General features: G+C 48.5%; 1 protein-coding gene across 2 annotated transcripts in view; it reads left to right on the top strand.

The window, feature by feature from the left end:
- The window catches only part of FRMD5 (FERM domain containing 5), a 358,782-nt gene that overhangs the window by 294,867 nt on the left and 40,795 nt on the right, over positions 1–23,120 (top strand). For both annotated transcript variants that reach the window (XM_036844862.1, XM_036844863.1), the window contains exons 2-4: positions 15,775–15,879; positions 20,871–20,913; positions 21,143–21,221. In XM_036844862.1, coding sequence (XP_036700757.1) covers positions 15,775–15,879; positions 20,871–20,913; positions 21,143–21,221 — 227 coding nt within the window. The remainder of the gene's footprint in view (positions 1–15,774; positions 15,880–20,870; positions 20,914–21,142; positions 21,222–23,120) is intronic.

Below are 23,120 nucleotides of genomic sequence, written 5' to 3' on the forward strand. Positions count from 1 at the left end.
TATTGTAGTCTGTGTGTCCATCAAAGCTCATTTGGATTGTTACAATGATTTTCCATATGGTCTTCCTGCTTCTAGTCTTACCGTCTTCTAATCCTCCTCCACCAACATGAAATCTACTTACATCTTATTCCCACTTAAAATCTTTCCACCCCTTGCCATCACTGACAGACTAAAGCCCTTAGGATGGCATATGTGGCCATTCACCACCCAGCCCTTGTCTGCCTCTCCGTATTTCACCGTGATCTCCTGCAACAGACCTCCTTGTGCCATGGCAGGTGGTAAAATTCCTAGAACATGGCCTGCTCTGGAGATGCTGTTCCCTGTGCAGTTCTCCCACTCATAGGCTGGCAAGCTCTATACATCCTTCAAGACTCAGTTTGTAAATCCCTCCCTTTGCGAGGTCTTTCTGGTAATCTCATTCCATCACACTATCCCTGTACCTTGTACAATACCTCTGTTATGACATATATCTCCCCACTGTAATTTGTGAGAAATTCTTCCCCTCCCCAAAATAAGGTTCACCTCTAGTTAGTGGAAAATTGAGGGGATCACCCCATCACTCTTCATCTTTGGAGTCCTCCTGGGCAGGGAGAATAGGTATCAGTAATATGGCCTCAAAAGATTTCTTACTTGAAGTTCGGGGAGGACTTGAACACACTGAGGGGCTGCTCCAGGGCTTATTCCATTGACTGTGTCTCTTATACAGTCTGATGTCACATGCTTTCCTAAGTAAGCACCTTTGATGAATTGAAAAGAGCACCTCAGAGAACAACATATAAGACACTCTACCTGGGGAGAAAGACCCGCAGGGCCAAGTAAACTTGCCAATGATGCATTGTTTTGCTGAGGCAGCAGCTTTTCTTGTCATGAGCCGACGACTTCCTCTGGCCTATAGATGTCATGTTAAAGTTTAACGATACCTGGAGTGTACAAAGGAAGAACAAGATAGGGACTTCCCTGGTGGTCCAGTGGGTAAGACTCCACGCTCCCAATGCAGGGGGCCCGGGTTCGATCCCTGGTCAGGGAACTAGATCCCACATGCCGCAGCTAAGGTCCTGCGTCCTGCAACTAAGACCCGGCGCAGACAAAATTAAAAATTAAAAAAAAAATTGATAACAGCCTTTGGGGGTATAGAAAGAGTGCATATGAGCTCTCGTGTTACACCCAGCTCTTGCCTCAGCTCCCCCATCTAGGGGATTTGGGATTGGTTACCAGCTGATCTCTAATCTCCTGGATATAAAGATTTGGAAATGCTCTGATCCAAAAAAAACCTAAAAGAAAAGTAAGAAGAAATCTGGCTTTAAATGCTGCTTATTTCTTATTCATCATCTTCAAATATTGTCGACTAAATTACTGGTTTCCTGTTAGGTTTTGAGGATTTTTCCCCTTTGCATATCCTCATGGAGAAGCCTGGCATCTCTACTTTTTCCAGCAGGAGTGGTTTTCTGCTTGAAGCAGGCCAATAGTGCCCAGGTCTAAGAGATCTAAAGAGTCAGAAAAAAATTCAAACAACGGGCTTAGCTATGCATTTAGACACAGAGTCAGAGGAATATAAATCCAACCCAAAGCCGCATAGAAGTATGGAGCTGTAGGTTGCTTCCGCAGGGGACATACGAGAAAAATCGAAGGATGGGAGTTCAGCATAATGGAAGGAGTGTGAACTTTGGGGCAAGGTAGGCCTGGATTTGAGCCCCACATACTAGTTGTGTGGCCTTAGATATGTCATTTAACTCCACTAAGCCTTGGTTTCCTCTTTTGTAAAATGGGATTAATAGAAACCTTTCTTATGGAATTGTTAGCATCAGAGAGAATGCTTGAGGAATGCTTTGCACATTTCTCTTAAGAAATGGTAGTTATGATTTTGGGTTTGTGTTGAGAGTGATATGATAGACTCTCATGTCCCACCCAATCCCCTGGGAGTGCTGTTGGCAGTGGTCTACATCCAGTGACTGCTCAAGCAGGGGTATACAAGGCCTGGCTGTTTTGGTTCAACTTGAAATAACTCTGAAGGACCATTCTAGCTCCAGAGCTCTCCATGGTTCAGCCAAGTCGACACTAGGCCTGCATCGCAGCTCACCTTCTCCCTCTGCCCACTCCAGCTTTCTTTCATAACTTTCCATGGGTGTCAATTCCAAGAGCACTCCTTAAAAACATCCTGCACGGGCTTCCCTGGTGGTGCAGTGGTTGAGAATCCGCCTGCCAATGCAGGGGACACGGGTTCGGGCCCTGGTCTGGGAAGATCCCACATGCCGCAGAGCAACTAGGCCCGTGAGCCACAACTACTGAGCCTGCGCATCTGGAGCCTATGCTCCGCAACAAGAGAGGCCGTGATAGTGAGAGGCCTGCGCACAGCGATGAAGAGTGGTCCCCACTTGCTGCAACTATAGAAAGCCCTCGCACAGAAACGAAGGCCCAACACAGCCAAAACTAAATAAATAAATAAATAAATAAATAAATAAATAAATAAATAAACATCCTGCACGCTAAACTCCATCCCAGAGTCACTTCCTGTATAACCTGACCTGTGACAAATGACAAGACAGGTATCCAGTCCTATGTTATTAATCACCCGTGGATCTGAAGCCCAAAGAAGGTCCTGGGCACCTTGGCCAGGTGTCGGGAAATATTTTAGAAAGACAGGCAAAGCATCAGAAAAACTGTAAGGGAAAGAGGAAATACCTAGAGACATGTGGAATTTGCCCATGGGAAGGTGTCTGATAATTTACAGAAATTAAAAACATCCTAAATCCTATTCCACATGATCCCAGGAGCATGAAAGTGTTTTCCAATATCAACTTCCTGAAAGGAACTTGGCTCTGAGATTCACATCAATATAATTACACATATGTAATGATTAGTCTTTTCCAGTATCGACCTTTTAATTCCCTTTTCAACGGCAAGGACCCAGCTAGAGACCTTTCCGGGAGCAGAGCTGTGTTTCCCTTTCCCATAACTGTGTGTGGGTGACAAGCAGTTATTTTGGAGCCGGGCTGTACTGCAGGCGACTTTCTGTTGCCTGGTGGCGTTTAGGCTGGGAGCCCCTTGTACCACTCAGGTGCAGCCTGTGGAGTTAGAATCAGGGGGCCGGACAAAAGGTAATACTTGGGACTCCAATCCTGGAAGAATTTCTAGGGTTAAGTTTGACTCTGCTTTGGACAGGGACTCCATCTCCAGGAGCAGTCTTATCCCAACATGATCCTCTGTTCTTTCCTACACTGATCTCACTGGGTATTAGGAGTTGAAGACCCAGGAGGACCTCATCAGGGAAGATGAGTTACTGCTAATCTTCAGCTAATAGCCTGGTCATATCATTTAGTAGCTAATCAACAAACACGTCCTGAGGATCAGGTACAAGGCCCTGGGCTGTGCACCATGAGTGCAAACACTGGGGAGCACACTTCTACCTCTCCTGGTAACAGACAGCAACGGGGACATGAACATGGAGAGGCAGCAGTAGGACAGGTGCGTGGTACATATAGTGAGTGCCAGGAGACTGGAGGAAAGAAGATGGCTTTTCCCAAGTCGCTTTTTCAGATGTCTCTAAACCCCATGTCTCTGCAGTCCTGAGAATGCTCAGGCAGTGCCTTGCCCATGGGAGGCCCTCGATAGATATATACTGAGTTGAGCATTTTTCCCAGTGGTTTGTCATCCATTTTTTGGCCTTCAAATGACACAATATTCAGTTTGCAGCAGATGTGCAAAATTTTTTTCAGTGGTGACTTCTCTGCGCTGCCGTACAGCCCTCAGGGGACTCTTGGTCTCAGTATTGGTGGCCTTGCCGTGCGGAGGCACAGAGATGACGGGGATGTGCCAGAGACCTCGGGAGTGCTCTGAGCTCAAGGCTCCCGCCTCTCCTGCATTCACCCCTACTCTTCAGGCCGAAGAACTGCTGAAGGAGCTCTGACACACGTCCACAAGTCTTGCCACCTCTGTTCGCTCTCTCCACCATTCTGCAAGGCCTAGACCATGGTTTCACCTGATGTCCTGGGGAGGTGGTCACCCCACCCCACCCCACCTCCAGTGCATGTGAGGAGATACATTTCCAAGCCCAGGAATTATTCATAGACCAAGAGGCACCTGTTGCTGCTCAGCCACTGAAGTATTATATCTGGAAGAACCCTCAGGAAACTTAAGCTCAGGGACCGGGAGGGCACTTACCTCAAAGCACATCCTTGACTTTTACCTCAGCCCAAGTTCAGAGGCTCTGCCTCCGGGCAAATTTAGGATAGTGTGGGATGAGGTTGGAAGGGACACCTTATCAGCCCCTTCTCATCTCTGTCATTCTCTATCCCTTCTTTATTAGACGGTTGAAGAGTTCTCAATCTTATATTCAGGGTCATGCAAAGAAAACTTCATTCCCCTCCCCAACCCCAGACTATCACCCCTAAGGCCCTTTCATACAGAAATTCAGGAGCCCCACTGCCGCCTGGGATGTGGTCTAGGGAACAGTGGGCCTGGGGAGGACAGAGGGAGACACAACCTCGGCATCCAACCTGAGAAGATCCTGCAGCAGTTCCCTCCGTGTGAGGCCGGAGGTGTGCACTGGAGAATCTAAGAGGATTTTTTCCGTAGTTCACAACGGAATGTAAAATGACCAGACTCATAGTGGGATAATAGTTTCACATAATGGTCTTCACTGTCTGAGGCATGCTAGAGGCAGTTTCCAGAACTGAATGAATTCTGTTTAGTTACTCTTCCCATTTACTTTGAGCAATGACACTGAGTTTTTCAAATTAATTAAACTAGCGATAAATGTCTTAATAAACATCCACCTTGTAAAGCTACGTGATTACCCTTTTTCGGTTTTTATTTTTTTCACTTTTTTTTTTACCCTCACTTAAGAGAAGATGGACCCGGAGTGTGATTACTCTGGTCAGCTAAGAACAGAATCAGAGGCTCTGGGCACATAAAGGCATAAAGGGACACAAGGTCATTTACACAGAGGGAAACTGAGACTCAGAGAAAGAAATGACTTGCCCAAGTTCTCTTGGGCTCAGAATTTGCCTTTCCTTACTCCCTCACGTCCCTCCTGCCCCAGACTCCCTGCTCAAAGCTGAACACAGAAGACTTTCCTCCCTGGCATGGAACATCCTCAGGGCACCTATCCCATACTCGTCTACTTCCCCACCCACTGATGGAGGAACATCTGGGTCCTTGCCCAGGAAAGAGAAAGGAGAAGGCTGGTCATGACAACCAAGACGGAAGTCTGACTGAGAACCTTAAAAAGCACAGACACAGGAAGGAGGCAGCAGCAGGCAGGGGTCTGGGGCGGCCCCCAGCCCACCTGCTTCCTAGACGAGAGACCCTAGAGGCCAGGAGAGGAAATGTTCTGGAACAGACTGCCTGCCACTGATGGCAAAACTGGGGTGAGAAGGGAGCTCTCTTTCTCTGAATTAGCTTTGATGATACCTGCCAGCTTTATTTTCTGATGATGTAGCTCATGGCAAAAGGGCAGTGAATTTTGTGCTCCTTAGCCATTGAAAGTAAATGGTGACTGGGGACTTGAACTTTCCAGCCAGCACTGGGCAGCTGCCCACTGTCATGAAAGGTAGAGCTTGAAAACCTGGCAGGAAGGAGCAGAATTCCTCTGTAGTATTGAACCCACAAGCCTAGTGCTCTGAAGTTGGTACTCTTGGTACGTGAGAACATGAAAAACTGAATAAAAAGTGAGAGTTGTGGGACTTCCCTGGCGGTCCAGTGGTTGAGGCTTCGCCTTCCAATGCAGGGGGTGCAGGTTCGATCCCTGGTCAGGGATCTAATATCCCATATGCCTCACGGCCAAAAAAAAACCCAAAGCATAAAACAGAAGCAGTATGGTAACAAATTCAATAAAGACTTTTAAAATGGTCCACATCAAAAAAAAAATCTTTAAAATAAATAAATAAATAAACTGAGCACTTAAAAAAAAAAAAGTGAGAATTGTGCTGACAAAGCAGGAGCACAATTCTGGAGTGGTATTTGTCCTAAAGCTCAAATATCCACTTTTTCTCCCCCTTATCCCTGCAGTCCTTGCCCCGAGAGCTGCTAGTGACCAACAGGTGCTGGGGAAGGGTGGATCTAGTCCCATGATCCCCAGACCATCAGCATTGGCATCACCTTGATCTTGTTAAAAGCCCCATCCCAGACCCACTGAGCCAGATACTCTGGGAGAGGGGCCCAGCATTCTGTTTTAACAACTATCCAGGTGATTCCAATGCAGGCTCCAGTTAGAACCACTGGTCCAGAGCATGATACGGTTCTGAATTTGTTTATTAAGGAAACTATTTTCAAGAGAGCTAGTCACTGCCTCCTACCTTACCTCCCCGCTCCATCCCCCTCCACCACTGGGACAGCTGCTATTGGGAGATCTGGGGTTTGTCCTGTTGCTTTCCCAAGCCTCAGCATTTGTAAAATAAACCATCTTTCCACCACCTGCTTGGTTTCTGGCCCCAGCTGTCTCACTCCTCTCCTGGGACTTCCAGTTTTGTTGTTCCAGTGAGGTTGTCTCCACTTAAATGGTGGGAAGGGGGTCATTCATCAGTGTGGCTTTGTACCATCAGTGGGACCACAGACCCAGAGCCAGGCCCTGGACCCTACCTCAGAGGCTTCTCTGCTCTGATGAGAGACTTTTCAAGGGAGGCCCTGGCTGTATTTCTCAGAAGCAATGAGAATGACCTGCCTGGTCCTAGCTAGGGACACCAGCAGCTGTGAGTGACTGAGTGAGCTCTGGGGAACTCGGGACTCCAGTCCAGGAACTGTGAGCTCTACTTGTTCGTACCTCCCCCTTTACCTGCCAGCAGGATGGGCAGTCACCTGCGGACTGCAGGGGGAAGAGTCTGAAGCTACAGTTCGCTCTTGTAGCTTTAACGCCAAAGAGAACCAAGTATGGTTTTTGAAAGAGATCGGGGCTCTGGAGTAACTTAAATACACTTTTCCAATTTTTTTTTCTTTTTATTCTAATTAATGCCAAGGCATTAAAAGGTATGGTCGCTGTTGGAACTGTGTCGTGTCTCATCCTCCACCTCACTCACTCCTTCCCGGGTGTTAGGAGCACGTCAAGAGCGTATCAGAAGAAGCTCTGCCTTTGTCCCCATGGAATTAAATACAGCTGCCAGGCCTCTGAGGGGGTTTGGGTTGATGGCATATATGTGATATTTTATACTTTTCTTCCGACCTAGTATGGGGAAAATAGCCTTGGGATATGGAGAAGATGCAAATCTGTGCCTTGAGAGCCCTGCGGGGCAGATTTCCAAAACAGTGGCCAACCCCATAAGCTCGGGGACACTGCACAGGCGGATGTGTAGCCGGGACCCACCTGAGCATTCTCGTCCAGGGAGGACTGGCTTCTGTCCCGTGAGTGCACAGCCTCATCGCTGAGGCCCTGTTATGTTCAAGTCCGTTCAGCCTAAGGGAAGAAGAGGTCACAGGAGGCAGAGGAGGTTGGTAGGGAAAATACACAGGGTTTTTATGTATATTACGTCTCTTGTTTTGAGCCTCACAATAATCCTTTGAGAGATGTAGTGTTAATCTTTGTTTTGTAGCTAAGGAAACGGAAGCTCAGACGGATTAAGGGACAGGTCTGAGGTCACAAGCTGAGAAGTGGCAGAGCAGGGCCTTGACTCCAAGCCCAGGGCTCATCCTCAGTGAACCTTCCCAGGGCCCTTCCCCTCTCTGCTCTCTTTGCCTCCACGTCAACTCCGAGGGAACGCGAGTGACCTGATAGGGTAATTGAAAAGGAGACTGCACCAGGACTCAGAAATCCTAGCCTCTTCGTTATGGGATGTGTCCAGCCTAGAACCCACCACATTTGTTGGTACTGGCCAATAAAACAGTTTTCTGCTGAGGGGCAAGGAGACTGGGGGAAAGGCTGCAGGATTATGGGAACCAGTGAGGATGCTGAGCTTGACATGGTGCTCCTGACCCTGGCCACCCAGGCCACTCGCCTTAACCCCAGAAATTCCCAGGCTTGACAAATAGCATGTGCATTTGCCCCTTGCAAAAAAAAAAAAAAAAGTCAATAAAATGTGTTGTCAAACTGTCTTTAGGGTTGGGTGCAAGGGGATGTCTATTGTATTTCCTTTTTAAGTAATTTATTTTACTGAAGTATAGCTGATTTACAATGTTGTGCTAATTTCTGCTGTGCAGCATAGAGATTCAGTTATACATATATACATTCTTTTTCATATTCTTTTCCATTATGATTTATCACAGGATATTGAATATAGTTCCCTGTGCTATACAGTAGGACCTTGTTGTTTATCCATTTTTATCCATTCTATATATAATAGGTTGCATCTGCTAACCCCAAACTCCCAGTCCATCCTTCCCCCAACCCCTCCCCCCGCCCCCAGCAACTACAAGTCTGTTCTCTATGTCTGTGAGTCTGTTCCTGTTTCGTAGATAAGTTCATTTGTGTCATATTTTAGATTCCACATATAAGTGATATCATATGGTATTTGTCTTTCTCTTTCTGACTTACTTCACTTAGTGTGATAATCTCTAGGTCTGTCCATGTTGCTGCAAATGGCCTTATTTCATTCTTTCTATGGCTGAGTAATATTCCATTGTATATATGTAGCATATCTTCTTTATCCATTCATCTGTCGATGGACATTTAGGTTGTTTCCATGTCTTGGCTATTGTGTATAGTGCTGCTATGAACATAGGGGTGCATATATCTTTTTGAATTATAGTTTTGTCTGGATATATGCCCAGGAGTGGGATTGCTGGATCACATGGCAACTCTATTTTTAGTTTTTTGAGGAACTTCCATACTCTTTTTCCATAATGGCTGCACCAGTTTACATTCCAAGGGGTTGTCTATTTGCCCCAAAATGCTGGGCTTTCTTTACAAATTATCTGAAGCAACGTTGTAGGCATAGTTGTATGAGAGGGTGTGTGTGTATGTGTGTGCGTGTTTGTGTGTGTGTGTGTGTGAGAAAGAGAGAGAGAATATGAGCTTCACACAAATACAAAGTGTTGAGTTTTTTTCTAACAAGCCTGGCTGAGTTTTCAGTAGTTCTATAGCTGTGATATGACTAGTCCACTGAGATATTCAGCACTGGCTGGAAAAATACAACCAAAATTTGTTCAATCAATAGCAAGAAACAGTGACGCTTCTAAGGGTCACTTTACTGTAAAAGTGGCCTCACCATGAGAAAGATACACGAGTTTGCTTTCCTTCAGGCCCAGCTCAGGTTTTTTGTCCTTCTGGTAACTTCACCGGGTACAAGGAATCCACATAGGAATGGGGACGCCTTGGCTCTTGAAGCATCGTCACTGATATCTCAGTAAGTCTAGCCCTCTCGTTAGCCCCGCTCTTACAAGCTCTACGACAGCAGGTTTGAGGATCTGCTCAGAGGGTCTTAACTGCCCTTGTTGAGTCTGGCTTGGACCATCTGTGCTAACAGAACACGTAGTCCTCCCTCCCATGCCATTGACTTGCACACAGTGACCTCCACGTTCCAGACGGAATGTGTTTTGCCTGCCCCACGTGCATGTCCTCTGCCTACCACACCATGTGGCGCCGAGCTCAGCCAGTTCTCTGACCCAAGCAAGGACTGCCAACGGGGCTCCCTGAGGCCCCATGCCTGGCATCTGAACCTACAGATATCTATTTGCATCATGAAACGCACCCAGTTCCCTCAGTTTGCGTGTAGAATGGCTGGTTATTGGTGCAAGAAGGTGCTGCGTTTGTTAAGGACTAGCTGGGGCCAGTGGCTGCAGGAGTCTGGGTGACCACTGTTCCTCTCTCCCTCTGAACTCTGCCTTCCCTCCTCAGGGCCGGACCTCTCCCCCCAGGAGCCACATGGCCACCTGGCTCCAGGGCAGCCTCCTGGTGCTACAGTCTAGGTACCAAGTACCTGCATGGGCCCCATCCTTCCCAGCCTAACTGCCGAGCTCTGGAGTCCATCTCCTCTGAGAGTAGGGAGCGAGGGCCTGCACGGGGCTAAGCTCTGGCCCTGCTGCACTGGGGGCAACCCGCTATATGAGACAGTACAGCTGCATTTCTCCCTACAATTACCCTCCCTCATCTTCTCCCAGAGCGAGCTGGCTGCTTTTCTAGCCACAGCCTCAGCCGTTCCTGGGCAGATTTTGTTGGTTTATGACTAAGCAAGAAAAGTGGGCTCCTGGGCCAGAAGCTCGGCAGGAGTTCTGTCCCTTCAAAGAAAATGTAAATTGGCATGGAAGGTGCAGAGGTTAAGAAATCTGGGGCCCTGCTGTTAGCATTCGTGCCCCTCTCCTCCCTGTGCCTCAGAAAGCCAGGCCGCTTGTAGTGTGCGAACACAGGGGCAGGACCGCACCCCAGTGATTGATTCACACTTCTCGGCTCAGCGTACTCATGCCCTGGCCCTGAGAAGATGAGCTAATGTGGCTGTTCCTCTGTGACATTAAAGTGCTTTTTTTTTTTTTTTAATTATTTATTTTTGGCTGCTTTGGGTCTTCGTAGCTGCGTGCAGGCTTTCTCTAGTTGCAGCGAGCAGGGGCTACTCTTTGTTGCAGTGCGCGGGCTTCTCATTGTGGTGGCTTCTCTTGTTGCGGAGCACGGGCTCTAGGTGCGTGGGCTTGAGTAGTTGTGGCACATGGGCTCAGTAGTTGTGGCTCACGGCTATAGACCGCAAGCTCAGTAGTTGTGGCACGCGGACTTAGTTGCTCTGCGGCATGTGGGATCTTCCCGGACCGGGACTCGAACCCGTGTCCCCTGCATGGGCAGGCGGATTCTTAACCACTGCGCCACCAGGGAAGTCCCAACATTAAAGTGCTTTTACACAGCATCTGCTCCTGAACCTGGCAGACGGCTGCACACACATGCCCTTAGACAACATGGATAAGGAAAGCCAGGAAGTCTTTGGCCTACAAGAAGTGTAAATGTAAGGTTAAGACAGAATAGAGGCTGGGATGGCATCCCACCCCTAGGGTGCTGGGTGCCTTGTCCCTCCCTCTCAGGCCCCCGAGGACAACTTGTTCAGCTCTTGCTTCCTCCTCCAGGCACCCCCCATCCTAGCATGGCCTTTCCGCACCCCCGGACTCTTGTGCTTTTGGAGGGCAGGTGCCCACCTCCTGTAACCCTCCATCTCCCCTCTGCCTTCTTGAAGGGCTGTGAAACCATGGCTAGCTCCCCTTTAACTGCATGTGGCCCAGGATCTGAGAAAGTTGTGATGGCTTGTGCCTTCTTCACGACTCAGGTAGTTTGCACTTATAATCTACCTGCCTTACAGGTAAGCTGGATTGAATAAGGTAAGGCCCAGTGAGTGGGGAGCTTTCTACATGTTAGCTCCTCTTATCTGGATGCACCACGCCAGAGTCCCTGGGATTGACCCTGTGATGGGTTAAAAAAAAAAACAGTTCTCCTACCCAAGGGTATTGACTGTGAGGCAGAAAATGCAATTAACCTTGACGAGTTTAGGTCACTGGCCCAAGCCTGCTTACTGCTTACTGCTTGCTGCCTCAGTGCCTTCCCTAAGGAACAGACAAACCATAGAGAACTAGAGCCAGGCCCTCCAGGAAGGAGCACCAATATGAATTCTCCTGACCTCTGAGTTTCAGAATGATTCTAAGGGGCTCATGAATCATTCTGGGCACCATATAGAGAGAATTAAAAGGATGCATGTGTACGCACTATTATTTTCAAATGTGTGTAGGTGCTATTGTGGTTCATAATGTAAATTTATTTTTTAGATGGGTGCTTAATACGTTATTTTGACCCACTAATGTCCTTGTGAAGAGAATAACCTCCGAGGTTTAGCTGGATTTGGGTGCTCTGCCTCAGCTCGCTTGTCCTGAAGATAAACGGCCTCAGGCTTGGAGCCCCGACTTTGTGACTAAACAGTAATCACCTGTCAGCGTGAGTGCCTGTTTCTCCAGTATAATCAATGGCACAACATTGAGCACACAACATGCGGGTTAGCATAGCACCAGGGCAACTGCCAGCAAAGGGAAAAGGAGACAGAACTCACTGGACTCTGCCGTCCCACCAAAAGAGAAAGCCAGCTGCCAGAGAATATTCCAGAAAGCCCCAACTTAAGGCAGGGAGACCACGGAGAGGGAATCCTAGGACACGGCTGGCATCTGGAAGTGCAAGGCCAGGAAGTTTTAAATTCCTAAACCCTAGGCCCTGCCAGAGGCTTGCTGTAGGAACCACCACGAGGGTCCAGCTGAATGTGACTTTCCGCCCAAAGACTGCCTGGGGCCAGTCCACCAGCCACAGGCGTGGGTGCTCCAAGGGAGGGGCGATTGCAACTCTGTGTGAAAGGTGTCCCAGCGGCTCTCAGTAGATCCTGCCTTTGTGTTTCTTCTGGGGTTTTAAACTTCATGGGATTCCGCTCTAAGGAGGAGCTCTGCTCCTACCTCCCTCCCTTCCTTCCCTCCAGCCTTGGAGACACAGCAAGGGAAGATGCTTGTCTTCATTAGTCTCCACGAGAGCCTCGTAGCTCAAAACCATGCCTCCACCACGGGTAAGTGGGAACCTGAGGGAACTCTGACTTCATGGTGGGGAGCAGGGGTTTCACCAGATGCTGAGAAATAATGATAAAAAGATCCTTTTTCACTGATAAAGGGCATGTACAATGGGATGTGTCTTTTTTTTTTTTTTTTTACAACAACCTGAAGAGAAAAGCCATGCTTCCTTTTTCTTCCTGTGAAATGGAAGAACTCTGAGGTTGGATCTGCTGAATTTAATGTTCTTACCAGCTAAGAGCCCTACAAGTGTATTTGAGCTGCCAACCCATGAGTATGAGTTGTTTCTGTGGAAGACATGATTCTTTTTTTTTTTTTAACATCTTTATTGGAGTATAATTGCTTTACAATGTTGTGTTAGTTTCTGCTGTATAACAAAGTGAATCAGCTATACGTACACATATATCCCCATATCCCCTCCCTCTTGCATCTCCCTCCCACCCTCCCTATCCCACCCCTCTAGGTGGACACAAAGCACCGAGCTGATCTCCCTGTGCTATGCGGCTGCTTCCCACTAGCTATCTATTTTACGTTTGGTAGTGTATATATGTCCATGCCACTCTCTCACTTCGTCCCAACTTACCCTTCCCCCTCTCCATGTCCTCAAGTCCATTCTCTATGTCTGCGGGAAGACGTGATTCTTATCAAAAGTCCATGTGATTTCTATCACAGAGGCACAATTTCCCCATGGCTGCCCCAGGATTCTGCTAATATGGCTGTTGTATGTAAGGAAGCGAACTTCTTCAGCCATTAAAACTCACCCCAGGAGGGACAAATTAGGGGTATGGAATTAACAAACTACTATTTATAACATAGGTGAACAACAAGGATATACTCTATACCTCAGGGAATTATACCAATTATCTCGCAATAACCTGTAATGAAGTGTAATCTGCAAAAATACTGAATCACTATGCTGTTCACCTGAAACTAACATAATACGTAAATCAACTATACTTCAATTAAAAAAAAAAAAACTCTCCCCAGCTGATCACAGTGTAGTAGCCAGCTTGGCGCAAAGGTCAATTTGTAGAGAAAAATATTCATAATATGCAACTGTCTCTTAGTATTCCATTTCAATTGCTTTGAGAGAGATAACAGTACAGGACATGCTGCTTGAGACAGGGTTAAGCATATGTTCTCTGTTCCCAGAAGAACCTTAAAAATGACTTTAAACTCTTCCCGCACTCTGGGGCATCAGTAAGGAAAGAGTTGACAGCCCCTGCCCTCAGTGACAGTTGTTGATGGAGTCCTTTGAAAGACCTGGTTTGTGGCCCACTGCCCTGAAGTCCCAGCGTGATTCATAACAAGGCTCTGTCGTGAGAGTAGCTCTTTCTGGTGGGAGACCGAAGGGTGTAAGAACGGGGCCCGCTGCCTCAAGGTTATGTTGTGGGCGGGAGTGCGAGGCCAGCGGAAGAGGAGGGGAGGTGCCCACATGGCACCACCTTCCTTAGCTGAGCTGTTCACTCGCTCATCCTTCCAATCCTGCAAGGGTAAGCTTCTTAAGATACTTGCTGAGAGATCTGATATGCTGCCCTAGTTCTCCTTGGAAAGTATAGGGTGAGCTGGCAGAAGGGACAGAGGTGAGGGGTAAACCTTTTGAGGTGGTCTTAAAGATCTGTCCATTCTTGGAGCAGGGCCAGGTCCTTCTGTAATTACCCACGGCCTTGGGCCTTGTCATAGGTGAGATAGTTTGGATCTTATAAGACCACCTTGATTTGCACGCAGAATTAAACACAGATCCACCAGAGGTGAGCATCTCAGCTGAGCTGCGGAGACCACTGGGGACAGGCCCAGAGATGCTGTCTTGCAGAGCTCCAGCTGTTCTGACACTTCCCTGCAAGTCATTCTCCCAGCTCGTCAGAGATACCCAGGCAGGTCCCTGAGGAGAAGGTTATGGGTTTAGAAGTGGCCTAATTTCTTGACATTTTGTAAAACCTTTCAGCCACCCCTCCACCTTCTATCCATTGATTCAACAAATAATTATTGAGGACATACCTGCCATATGCCACGCCCTGTGCTAAATTCTGGGGGAGGGCTCCTACCCTCATGAAAAGTATGGTGTAGAAAGGGAGCAGATGATAAATAAGTAAACAAATCAACAAGATAATGACAGCCTGTTGTCAGTGCCATGAAGGAAATAAACAGGATAAATAAATGAGATAGTGACAGGGGGCTGTTCTGTAGGGAAAGACCTCTCTGCAGCAAGGACATTTGAGTTGAGACCTCAAGGAGATGAAGAGCCGGAGGAAGGGCATCCCAGGCAGAGGGGATACAAAGACGCAGAGGCAGAAAAGCCTTGGCACGCTCAGGAACAGAGAGACAGTGGCCGGAGAGTGGTGAGAAGAATGATTTGGGGTGAGTTCAGAAAGGAGGCAGGAGCCAGGTCGTGCAGGGCCTTGGAGGCCGCGGTCAGAGCTTGGATTTTATTCTGAGAGCAAGAGAAGCCCCTTGCTGACAGCGTTACGCAGGAGCGGCAACGTAATTAGAGATCACTGTGTGCTCGCTGCAGTAAAAAAACTGTGAGGCATATCTATATGTGCTGCTATAGAAAGAGTCACAAGATACCCTACGTGGGGAAAAATCCCAAGTAGCAGAATACAGTATAAAATATGCTGCTAATGTCTTTTTAAAACAGGAGACGTATATGTATATAGGCTTGCCCGTGTATAAAATAACCACATTAAGGATACCCAAGAAGCTGGTGAGGGTTTGCTTCTGGGGGTGGGGAACTGCAGCATAGGGTGAGTGAGGTAAAAGGGAGACTCTTCATAGTGTATTCTTTTGTATGTTTGAATATCTTACTGTGTGCCTGTATTACTTATTCGTTAAAAAAAGACAGTTTGTCTAAATTGTGGTCACCCTGGCTGCCATGTGGAGAAAGGGTGAGCACAGAGGCAGAGGACTGGCTAGTAGGCTCTGGCCGTGGTCCAGCTGAGAGATGGTGGTGGCTTCACCTATGGAGTTGGTGATGGGGATGGAGACAAGCAGGAGGATTCATGATGCACTTTAGAGGCAGAGCCAGCCGGACTTGGTGTGTGCCACATGACAGTCCAGAGGAAAGCTGTGTGCATTGTAGGTGGGAACTGGGCCTACCTGACTCTATCTGCCTTCTCTGACATCTTTGTGGAAGGAAGCGTTCTTGGGCTCCTTCCAGGTGCTGAAAGCCTCAGAATTCCTGAGAATGTTGAATCCATCACAATATGGAGGACATAGTCATGGACATGTGCCCCTTTCACATCCTCATGCAACTGTTACAAACGATTTTTAATGACCATCAAAACAAAGTTATACTGAAGAAGCCCGCCCACTTCTCAATGGAGCTTGCTTTCTTTGCAGAGAGATGCCAAAGGCCAATACCTGTTTGACCTTCTTTGCCACCACCTGAATCTGCTTGAGAAAGACTACTTTGGGATCCGCTTTGTGGACCCTGATAAGCAGCGGGTAAGTCAGTATTCAAAGCACAGATGGAGGAGAGGGGTGGTCAGTAAGCCTGAGGCCCTGAACTGTCTGTCACTCATGTTCAGAGTTTAGCCTCAGGAGTCGGGGACCAACCAGACCCTGCAGTTCGGTGTCATCTCTTCAGATCATATGGTGAGACCTGGAAGACCCCGTAGCAGAGCTCAGCTGGAGTGGTCCATCGTTTTTTAGACGCTGAAATGGCAGCCTCGAGAGCTGAAGTGATTTGCCCAAAACTGCCCAGTTAGACTCAGGGCAGCTGGGCAGGTGTTGTGGTCTCAGGGCCCAGGTCACAGGCTGAGGCTCTCCTGCCCCTCTCTAGTAAATGGGCTGATTCGCCTTGTTCTGGTTAGGAAGGGTCTCACCTAAGTGCCACAACAACCCAATCCGGGCAGGACAGAGATGGAGCCGAACTGACGTGGGCTTTTCAGCCCTTGCAAATCCTGCAAGTCTTGTTCTGCTCTACACAACGTGGGCGGCTCTACAGACACAAGGCATTGACAAGGACTGTGCTATTCCGGACAGATACAGGAACAAGGGCCCCTGACTACCCCTCCAGCGTCATCTCCCCGACCGTCTCCACCCTGCTGTGGCCCCACCAGTCAATACTGTGGCTCTCCACATGTCAGTCTTCTCCTCTTCAGAGCCTTCACCTGTACAGTTCTCCTCTGGAACATTGCTTCCCCTTTCCTCACTTCTCTACTCTCCACACTGTCCTTCTGGCTAACTCCTTCTCACACGGAAGGTCTCAGCTTAGGCTTTGACTTCTTCCCGGAAGCCTTCCCTAACCCCTACTCTGACTGACGGGCCCCTCTGATGTGTCCCCATGTGCCCTGTTCTACCCCTATTGGAGTAGAACTTACTACACCATGCTGGTATCGCCTGTTTGATCACCTGTGTTCCTTGCAAAAACATGAGTTCCATGAGGGCATGGACTTTATCTCGTTCATCACTGTAACCCATGGAACTAGCACAGGGCCTAGAATGCAGTGGATGCTCAGTAAATATCTGCTGCGGGAACGATGAGTGGGTGAGTTAGTGGGTTATAGTGCCACGTTCCTGCCCTCCACTTGCCCAGCTACCCTTCAGGCCCACACCTGCACTTCCTATAACTTCCGTCCATCAGCCCTTTGCTCGGCGTGGGGAGGTTCTCTCTGGCATCCCCACCGAAGTGGGAAAGTATGCAGAAGCATTCAGGCCTCACTGCCTCCCTTCCCCACACCCACTGTCGTCTGCCATCCTCCAAAAGCACTGTCACCACGAGCCCCAGAGGGCCCCCCTTTCATGGGTCCACTCATTTTTTTCATAGCTCCAAACATGAGCTTCATGTCTGTCACCACTGGGGACCTTGGAGCCCCGGAGGGCACAGCCTCCCAGCAGTGCCCAGGGCCACAGGTAACTCCCTCAGCAGGCGGGAGTCAGGTGGTGTTTTTTGTTATTTATTTATTTGTTTGTTTGTTTATATTTAATTTGGCTGCGTCAGGTCTTCATTGCTGGTCCTGGGCTTTCTCTAGTTGCAGCGAGCTGGGGCTACTCTTCGTTGCAGTGCGCGGGCTTCTCATTGCAGTGGCTTCTCTTGTTGTGGAGCACAGGCTCTAGGCACTTGGGCTCAGTAGTTGTGGCTCGCGGGCTCTAGAGTGCAGGCTCAGTAGTTGTGGCACACGGGCTTAGTTGCTCTGCAGCATGTGGGATCTTCCCGGACCAGGGATCGAACCCGCGTCCCCTGCATTGGCAGGTGGATTCTTAACCACTGCGCCACCACAGAAGTTCCCAGGTGTTGTTTTGTTGTTTGATGCTCCGAGCCGCTGTGTCTCCAGGTCACATTTAGGGTTTTATGCTGAAGACTTGAGCTATAGGAAAGAAACAAAAGCCTGAATCTGTTTCCTTTGACAAGCCCCGCCCCACTTTGCTGCCGTGTTTCATTCCTCCTGGCTCAGCAGAATTTTGAGCATCACCAGTGTTTGAGGAGTGTTGAGGTCAACCCCTCACCCTATAAAGGCCCCACTGTCTTGGCATAAATACTATCCTTAGCTCTGGACGATAGTATAAGACCCCCCGAAGTTCCACGACACCAGGAAGCTACATGTCCCACATGCTCTAGGTGTCCGTTCACTCTGTAATGGTAGACTCTTAGACTGTTTTTACAAAGGGATTTTGTGGTTGTAGTTTGTTTATTTTTGGGAGTCAGAGCTGTTTCTCCTTAAGAAGGAAGACCAGTTACCCCAAGTTCTCTTCATCTCCCAAAGACAGTGGTGTATGAAGAAAAAAGGGTGAAATGTATCCTGTTCATTATTTTTTAGTTGGATCAGCATGTGCTTGAGGAGGATAAGAGAGTATGTCGAGATGACAAAGATTAAAAGCCAAAGGAGACAGAGAAAAATAAGGAAATGGGGAAAAGGAGAAATAAACTTTCACGGAGTGGCTCCTATGTGCCAGGCTCCACGCTGGAGCCAATGGAGTCCATCTTTCAGCCAATGGACGTTGAGCGATGAGGTGTATAGGCATGAAGCTAAGAGCTTCACATGTGTTATTTGATCCTTACCACGAATGAGATAAGTATCCGCAGTTATACCATCCATCCTCCAGATGAGTGGACGGTCTCGGACAGGTTACGTAACTTGCCCAAGGCAAGTGGCAAAGCCTGTCTCCTGCTCAGACCTGCCTGATGCCAGAGCCTGTGTGGTTTCTGGGGGTTCCATGCTGAATTCATACCCTCTAGCCTCTAAAGTGACATGATTCTGTGCTTTTATTGAGGGTTTAAGGAGAGCAGGGAGGCTTGAGAGGGTCCTTGAGAGCTGTGGGGAAATGGACCTGTAAAGAATTGTCCTAGATCTACTGATCACGATAGAGATGGAGGAGATGAGCTCCCTGCCCCCCACCCCAGACCTCTTCCCCTGAGCACCAGGGCGGCAGGACCCAGCGCTCACATCCATCCCATCATTGCTTGCTCTGCAGGGGTCTCCATGGGGTCTGGGATTTCTCTGGTGCCCCCTGGAGGAGCTGCCCTCACTCCCCCTCCCCTGTTCCTGACTCAGGCCCTGGTCTCAGACAATTCTCAGCCTCTCCTTCAAGCCCCCAGAGTCTGAAGATTGTACCACCTTGGCTCCTTCACCCAAATGCAGGAGGAAGCTCTGCTCTCTGAACCTTCTTTTTACTCTTCTCCTGACCCTTCCTCCCCAACCCAATGTTATCAATTTGCTAGTGATTCTGGGACCCAGATATAGGCAGACAGCTGCAAAAGGTAACTCTGGCCATCACCGTATTTTGGGGATCCTGTCAAGATTTCTCTACCAGAGCCTCTCTTGGACAAGCTTTCCACCTTCTTTCCACCTGCTCCCAGTCTCCTCCAGCCTCACTCCTTTCTGGAGCTCTCACTGCAGTACAAACTAAAGTCTTCTCTCCAGCTATTGCCAAGGGGAATAGCCTTTTGTCATTCAGCCTCTCTGCCTTCTGCTGATAATGGATCTATCATTGCACTTAGCTTCTATCTATCTTCGTTTATTTATTTTGATCTATGGGTCCAGTGCCTCAGGGCATTCAGTTTTCTGAGTCCCCGACACCTGCTGTGTTCTTCTCACTGTCCGGTGGGCTCCGCACAGACAGGCCTCCTCCGCCTTCATAGGCATGGTCTGGAACCCCAGCTGTTTCCGTGCAGTTTCATCTCCTGCCTTTGCTTCCCTGTGAAGCCAAGCCGCCGCGGTGGGCCGTGTAATGTGAGAAGGACCTCTTAACCCCACTGAGTGGCTATAATGAGTTGCCAGCCTCGTGGGAACTCAGCTCAGAGGAAGCAAGAGAGCAGGATGTCAGCCCAGATTATCCGTGTGGAACTGACGGAAGAACTGGCTCTTGGTGGGTCCATTAACTGTGTGACCCACGGCCCAGCCCAGAAGGTGACAGCTGGGCATCGAGGGAGGCCAGGATGCGTCTGCGTGGCCCTGCCTTCCTGCCACAGGGAGGACTCTGCCAGACGTCTTACTAAATAGAAGTAGTCAGAAAAGAGGGAGGTGTGGACCTGGTTCCTTCTCCTGTTCTGCAGCTGCACATTGAACACTGAGCTGGGCACCAGTGATACAGTGGTAAACAAGACTCACAGAGCAGTGGTTTTAAGCTACTTCCAGATAATCAAGCCCCAAATATCAGCAATTCTAGCTCTCTGCAAATTATCAAGGTTCCTGATTTATCATGAAAGCAACAAACATCAGTAGTACGTTTTATAAGGCATCCATGTAGAAGTGGGAAACTGATACAGAACGTTCTCGTTGCTTCCTTTCCCAAACGTAAGTACCATGGGAAAAAATGCATTGCTACTATGTCCTGCCTCTGTGAAAATCCAGGGAAAACAGGATACTACACGTTGGTTGTGGTTAGTTATCTTATGAGACTTAGATTTTAAACATCCCTGGATGCCAAGGAATCCTGAGTACGTATTCCCTAACACAAGGGTTGGCAATGTGTTGCTCAAACAAAGATGAAATATACACCAGCCATCCCTGCCTTCTCGCCATTTATGAAATTCCACCTGCCAGTGCTTTCTAGAGCTGCTACCAGTAGCCTCTGTGTGTCATCATGTCCCCACTGCATAACAGAAACAAACACAACCCACTAAAGGGAGTATTTCCCTACTAAAGCCAGGTGGGGCTCTGTCCCCATCACACATACGTGCATTCATTTGTGCCTACTGGCATGCCAGAAACATGGCTTGGAACTCTGGCGCCCTACGTTGGAAGGCGACATTGCCAGGGAAGCCCAGAAATGGCATCTGAAGCTGGATCTCTTCCCCCCTTCACAGCTGGTTCCATGGGGAGCTTATTTCAGAAAATCATATCACTCTGTACTCTCCAAGCCTACATATCACAAGCTTCTGAGCTGCTTTCACCCTGGGCTACAATCTGTCTGGTTTTTTAAATTGAATAAAACAAGTTATATTTGACACTGCTTCTCATTAGGGCTTTCTTGTTCTGTGTTCTCTGTTTCAGCATTGGTTGGAGTTTACAAAGTCTGTGGTGAAGCAGTTGAGATGTAAGTATTGTCCATGAAAAGACGGAAGCCTCACCCCTGGGGAGGGTGGGAGGAAACCTCCCACTTGCAGTGAGTCTTGGGAATTTTCCACTGTTCTAAGTGGAAGTTGGCCCTAAACACGTGAAGATTTTCTTCAGATGGTTCAAAGACCTGTGCATCCCAGTGGGGCGGGGAGCCCAGTCCTCTTCCTGGGAGGGTCTTCCTGATGGGCACCTCTTTTTCTCTGCAGCCCAGCCTCCATTCACCATGTGTTTCCGTGTGAAGTTTTACCCTGCAGACCCTGCTGCCCTGAAAGAAGAAATAACCAGGTAAGGCTGAGCCCCTGTGCCTCAGCCTCTGAGACTTGTTGGAGAGGATAGGAAAGAGGGACTGTAGCTTCCTAGATCCTCTACTTTGGAAGCTCCCAACTCTGATAGGCAAGGAATTCTTCCTAAATATAGCCTCACTTCTATATTTCATTTCCACATGTTCTCTTTGCTCATCCCCTCAGTAGAATTGCAGCGGAGTGAGCTTCTTTCCTTCAAGAATACTTCATCTTAAACTGGTCCTCTGCAAAGGGGTCTGGAGTAATGAATTAATCAAAAGCACTTTTTCTTTTACCAATGATGTGGCCACCATGGATGTTTTTGGAGACGGCCGTGTTGCTGCTTATTTGGGGGCTTGAAATAGACTCCAGCAGCCTAATGTACTTGGGAAATGGCAAAGCAGGACACTGAAAAACAAGCTGGGAAACACTGAAGATTTTAAGTCCAGGTGGGTGACCTCCCGTGTGCTGATGCATCAGGCCCGTGATAAACCCTTCACTGTGGGGATCGTGTTCCGTGGCAGGCAGCTACATGGAATGAATCCTGTCTCATCCAGCACCGCTTGGGGATGAGAAAGAACCTCTGTGCCCACACCATCCTGCAAGAGGGTCAATGAATTGGAGCTTCAAAGCTCCCCCAAGGGTTTTGTGTATCTAAGCCAAATTCACTCTAAAAGTCTGACCTCAGAGATTTAGAACTCTCTGAACTGGGATCCTTAATTTTTATATTAGAAAGATGTAATTTGGACATTAGCAAAACCTTGATGTTACCTTGTAAAGGGTGGAGCCCTAGGTGAAGAGATGATGCAGGGAATCCTAGAGCCGAGGGAGAGACAGCTCTGCCAGCTCTGCCCCCACTCCCTAAAGCCTTAGAGACGGCAAAGATCGGGACGAGGCCATTGCCAGTGTAGAGGCTGCTTGTCCTCTAAGGCCTCGAGATCTATTTCTAGATCCTGAACTCCACATGAGCCCCAGTGGAGGCTGAGGGGAATCTTGCGAAGGAATCAAAAGGATCAGGAAGGTTGTTTCCTCCAGGTGCTCTGAGCGCACCCACCACCCACTTTAAAGCACTGAGGGCAGTGAAGTGTGTAGTTACAACCAAGTCTCGTGCTCCTTACTGGGCACATGGAAACTGCAGGCTCTGCTCATCCATGTGGAAGTGGATGTGGCCCCTACTTTGCCTGTGAAAACCAAGCTCATCCACATTAATGAGCAATCCTGTAGCTTTAGGCAGGAGACTGAGGGTAGAACCACTGTGTTCAACAACTTGAACGGAGAGGAGTTTTGGTAAAGCACTAGCCTGCCCTGCTCATGACTTCCAGAGTGCTTGCCACAGTTCTGTACCTGCCCCTCCTTCCCCGCTTCCCTCCCCCTCCCCCCTGTCCTTTCTTTCCTCCCTCCCTCCCCGCCTTTCTCTCCCGAAAGAGGTGATGGTGCCAGGGCAGACCCAGAAGTCCACGCCCCTGTCCACATGTCAGGGCAGATTTAACACATCTTTGTTGAGAGCCTAACACCTAGCTTCCTACCACCTCACATCAGGATCACCTTTTCTCCACCTCACTGGACCAACAGTGAGGATGAGAGGATTTGGTCTAACAACTCAGAGGGCTGCCAGTGAGAGCACGACAGACACACGGCTTTCTGATTTGATTAAAGGACAAAAATATATAGTTCTCTTGGCCCTTAGGAGGAGGTCTTTTTTTTTTTTAAGATTTTTTTGATGTGTGGACCATTTTTAAAGTCTTTATTAAATTTGTTACAGTATTGCTTCTGTTTTATGTGTTGGTTTTTTGGCTGTGAGGCATGTGGGATCTTAGCTCCCTGACCAGGGATCAAACCCACACCCCCTGCATTAGAAGGCAAAGTCTAAACCACTGGACCGCCAGGGAAGTCCCAGGAGGAG

The sequence above is a fragment of the Balaenoptera musculus genome, chromosome 2, assembly GCF_009873245.2.
Source record: "Balaenoptera musculus isolate JJ_BM4_2016_0621 chromosome 2, mBalMus1.pri.v3, whole genome shotgun sequence".
Classification (NCBI taxonomy): Eukaryota; Metazoa; Chordata; class Mammalia; order Artiodactyla; family Balaenopteridae; genus Balaenoptera; species Balaenoptera musculus.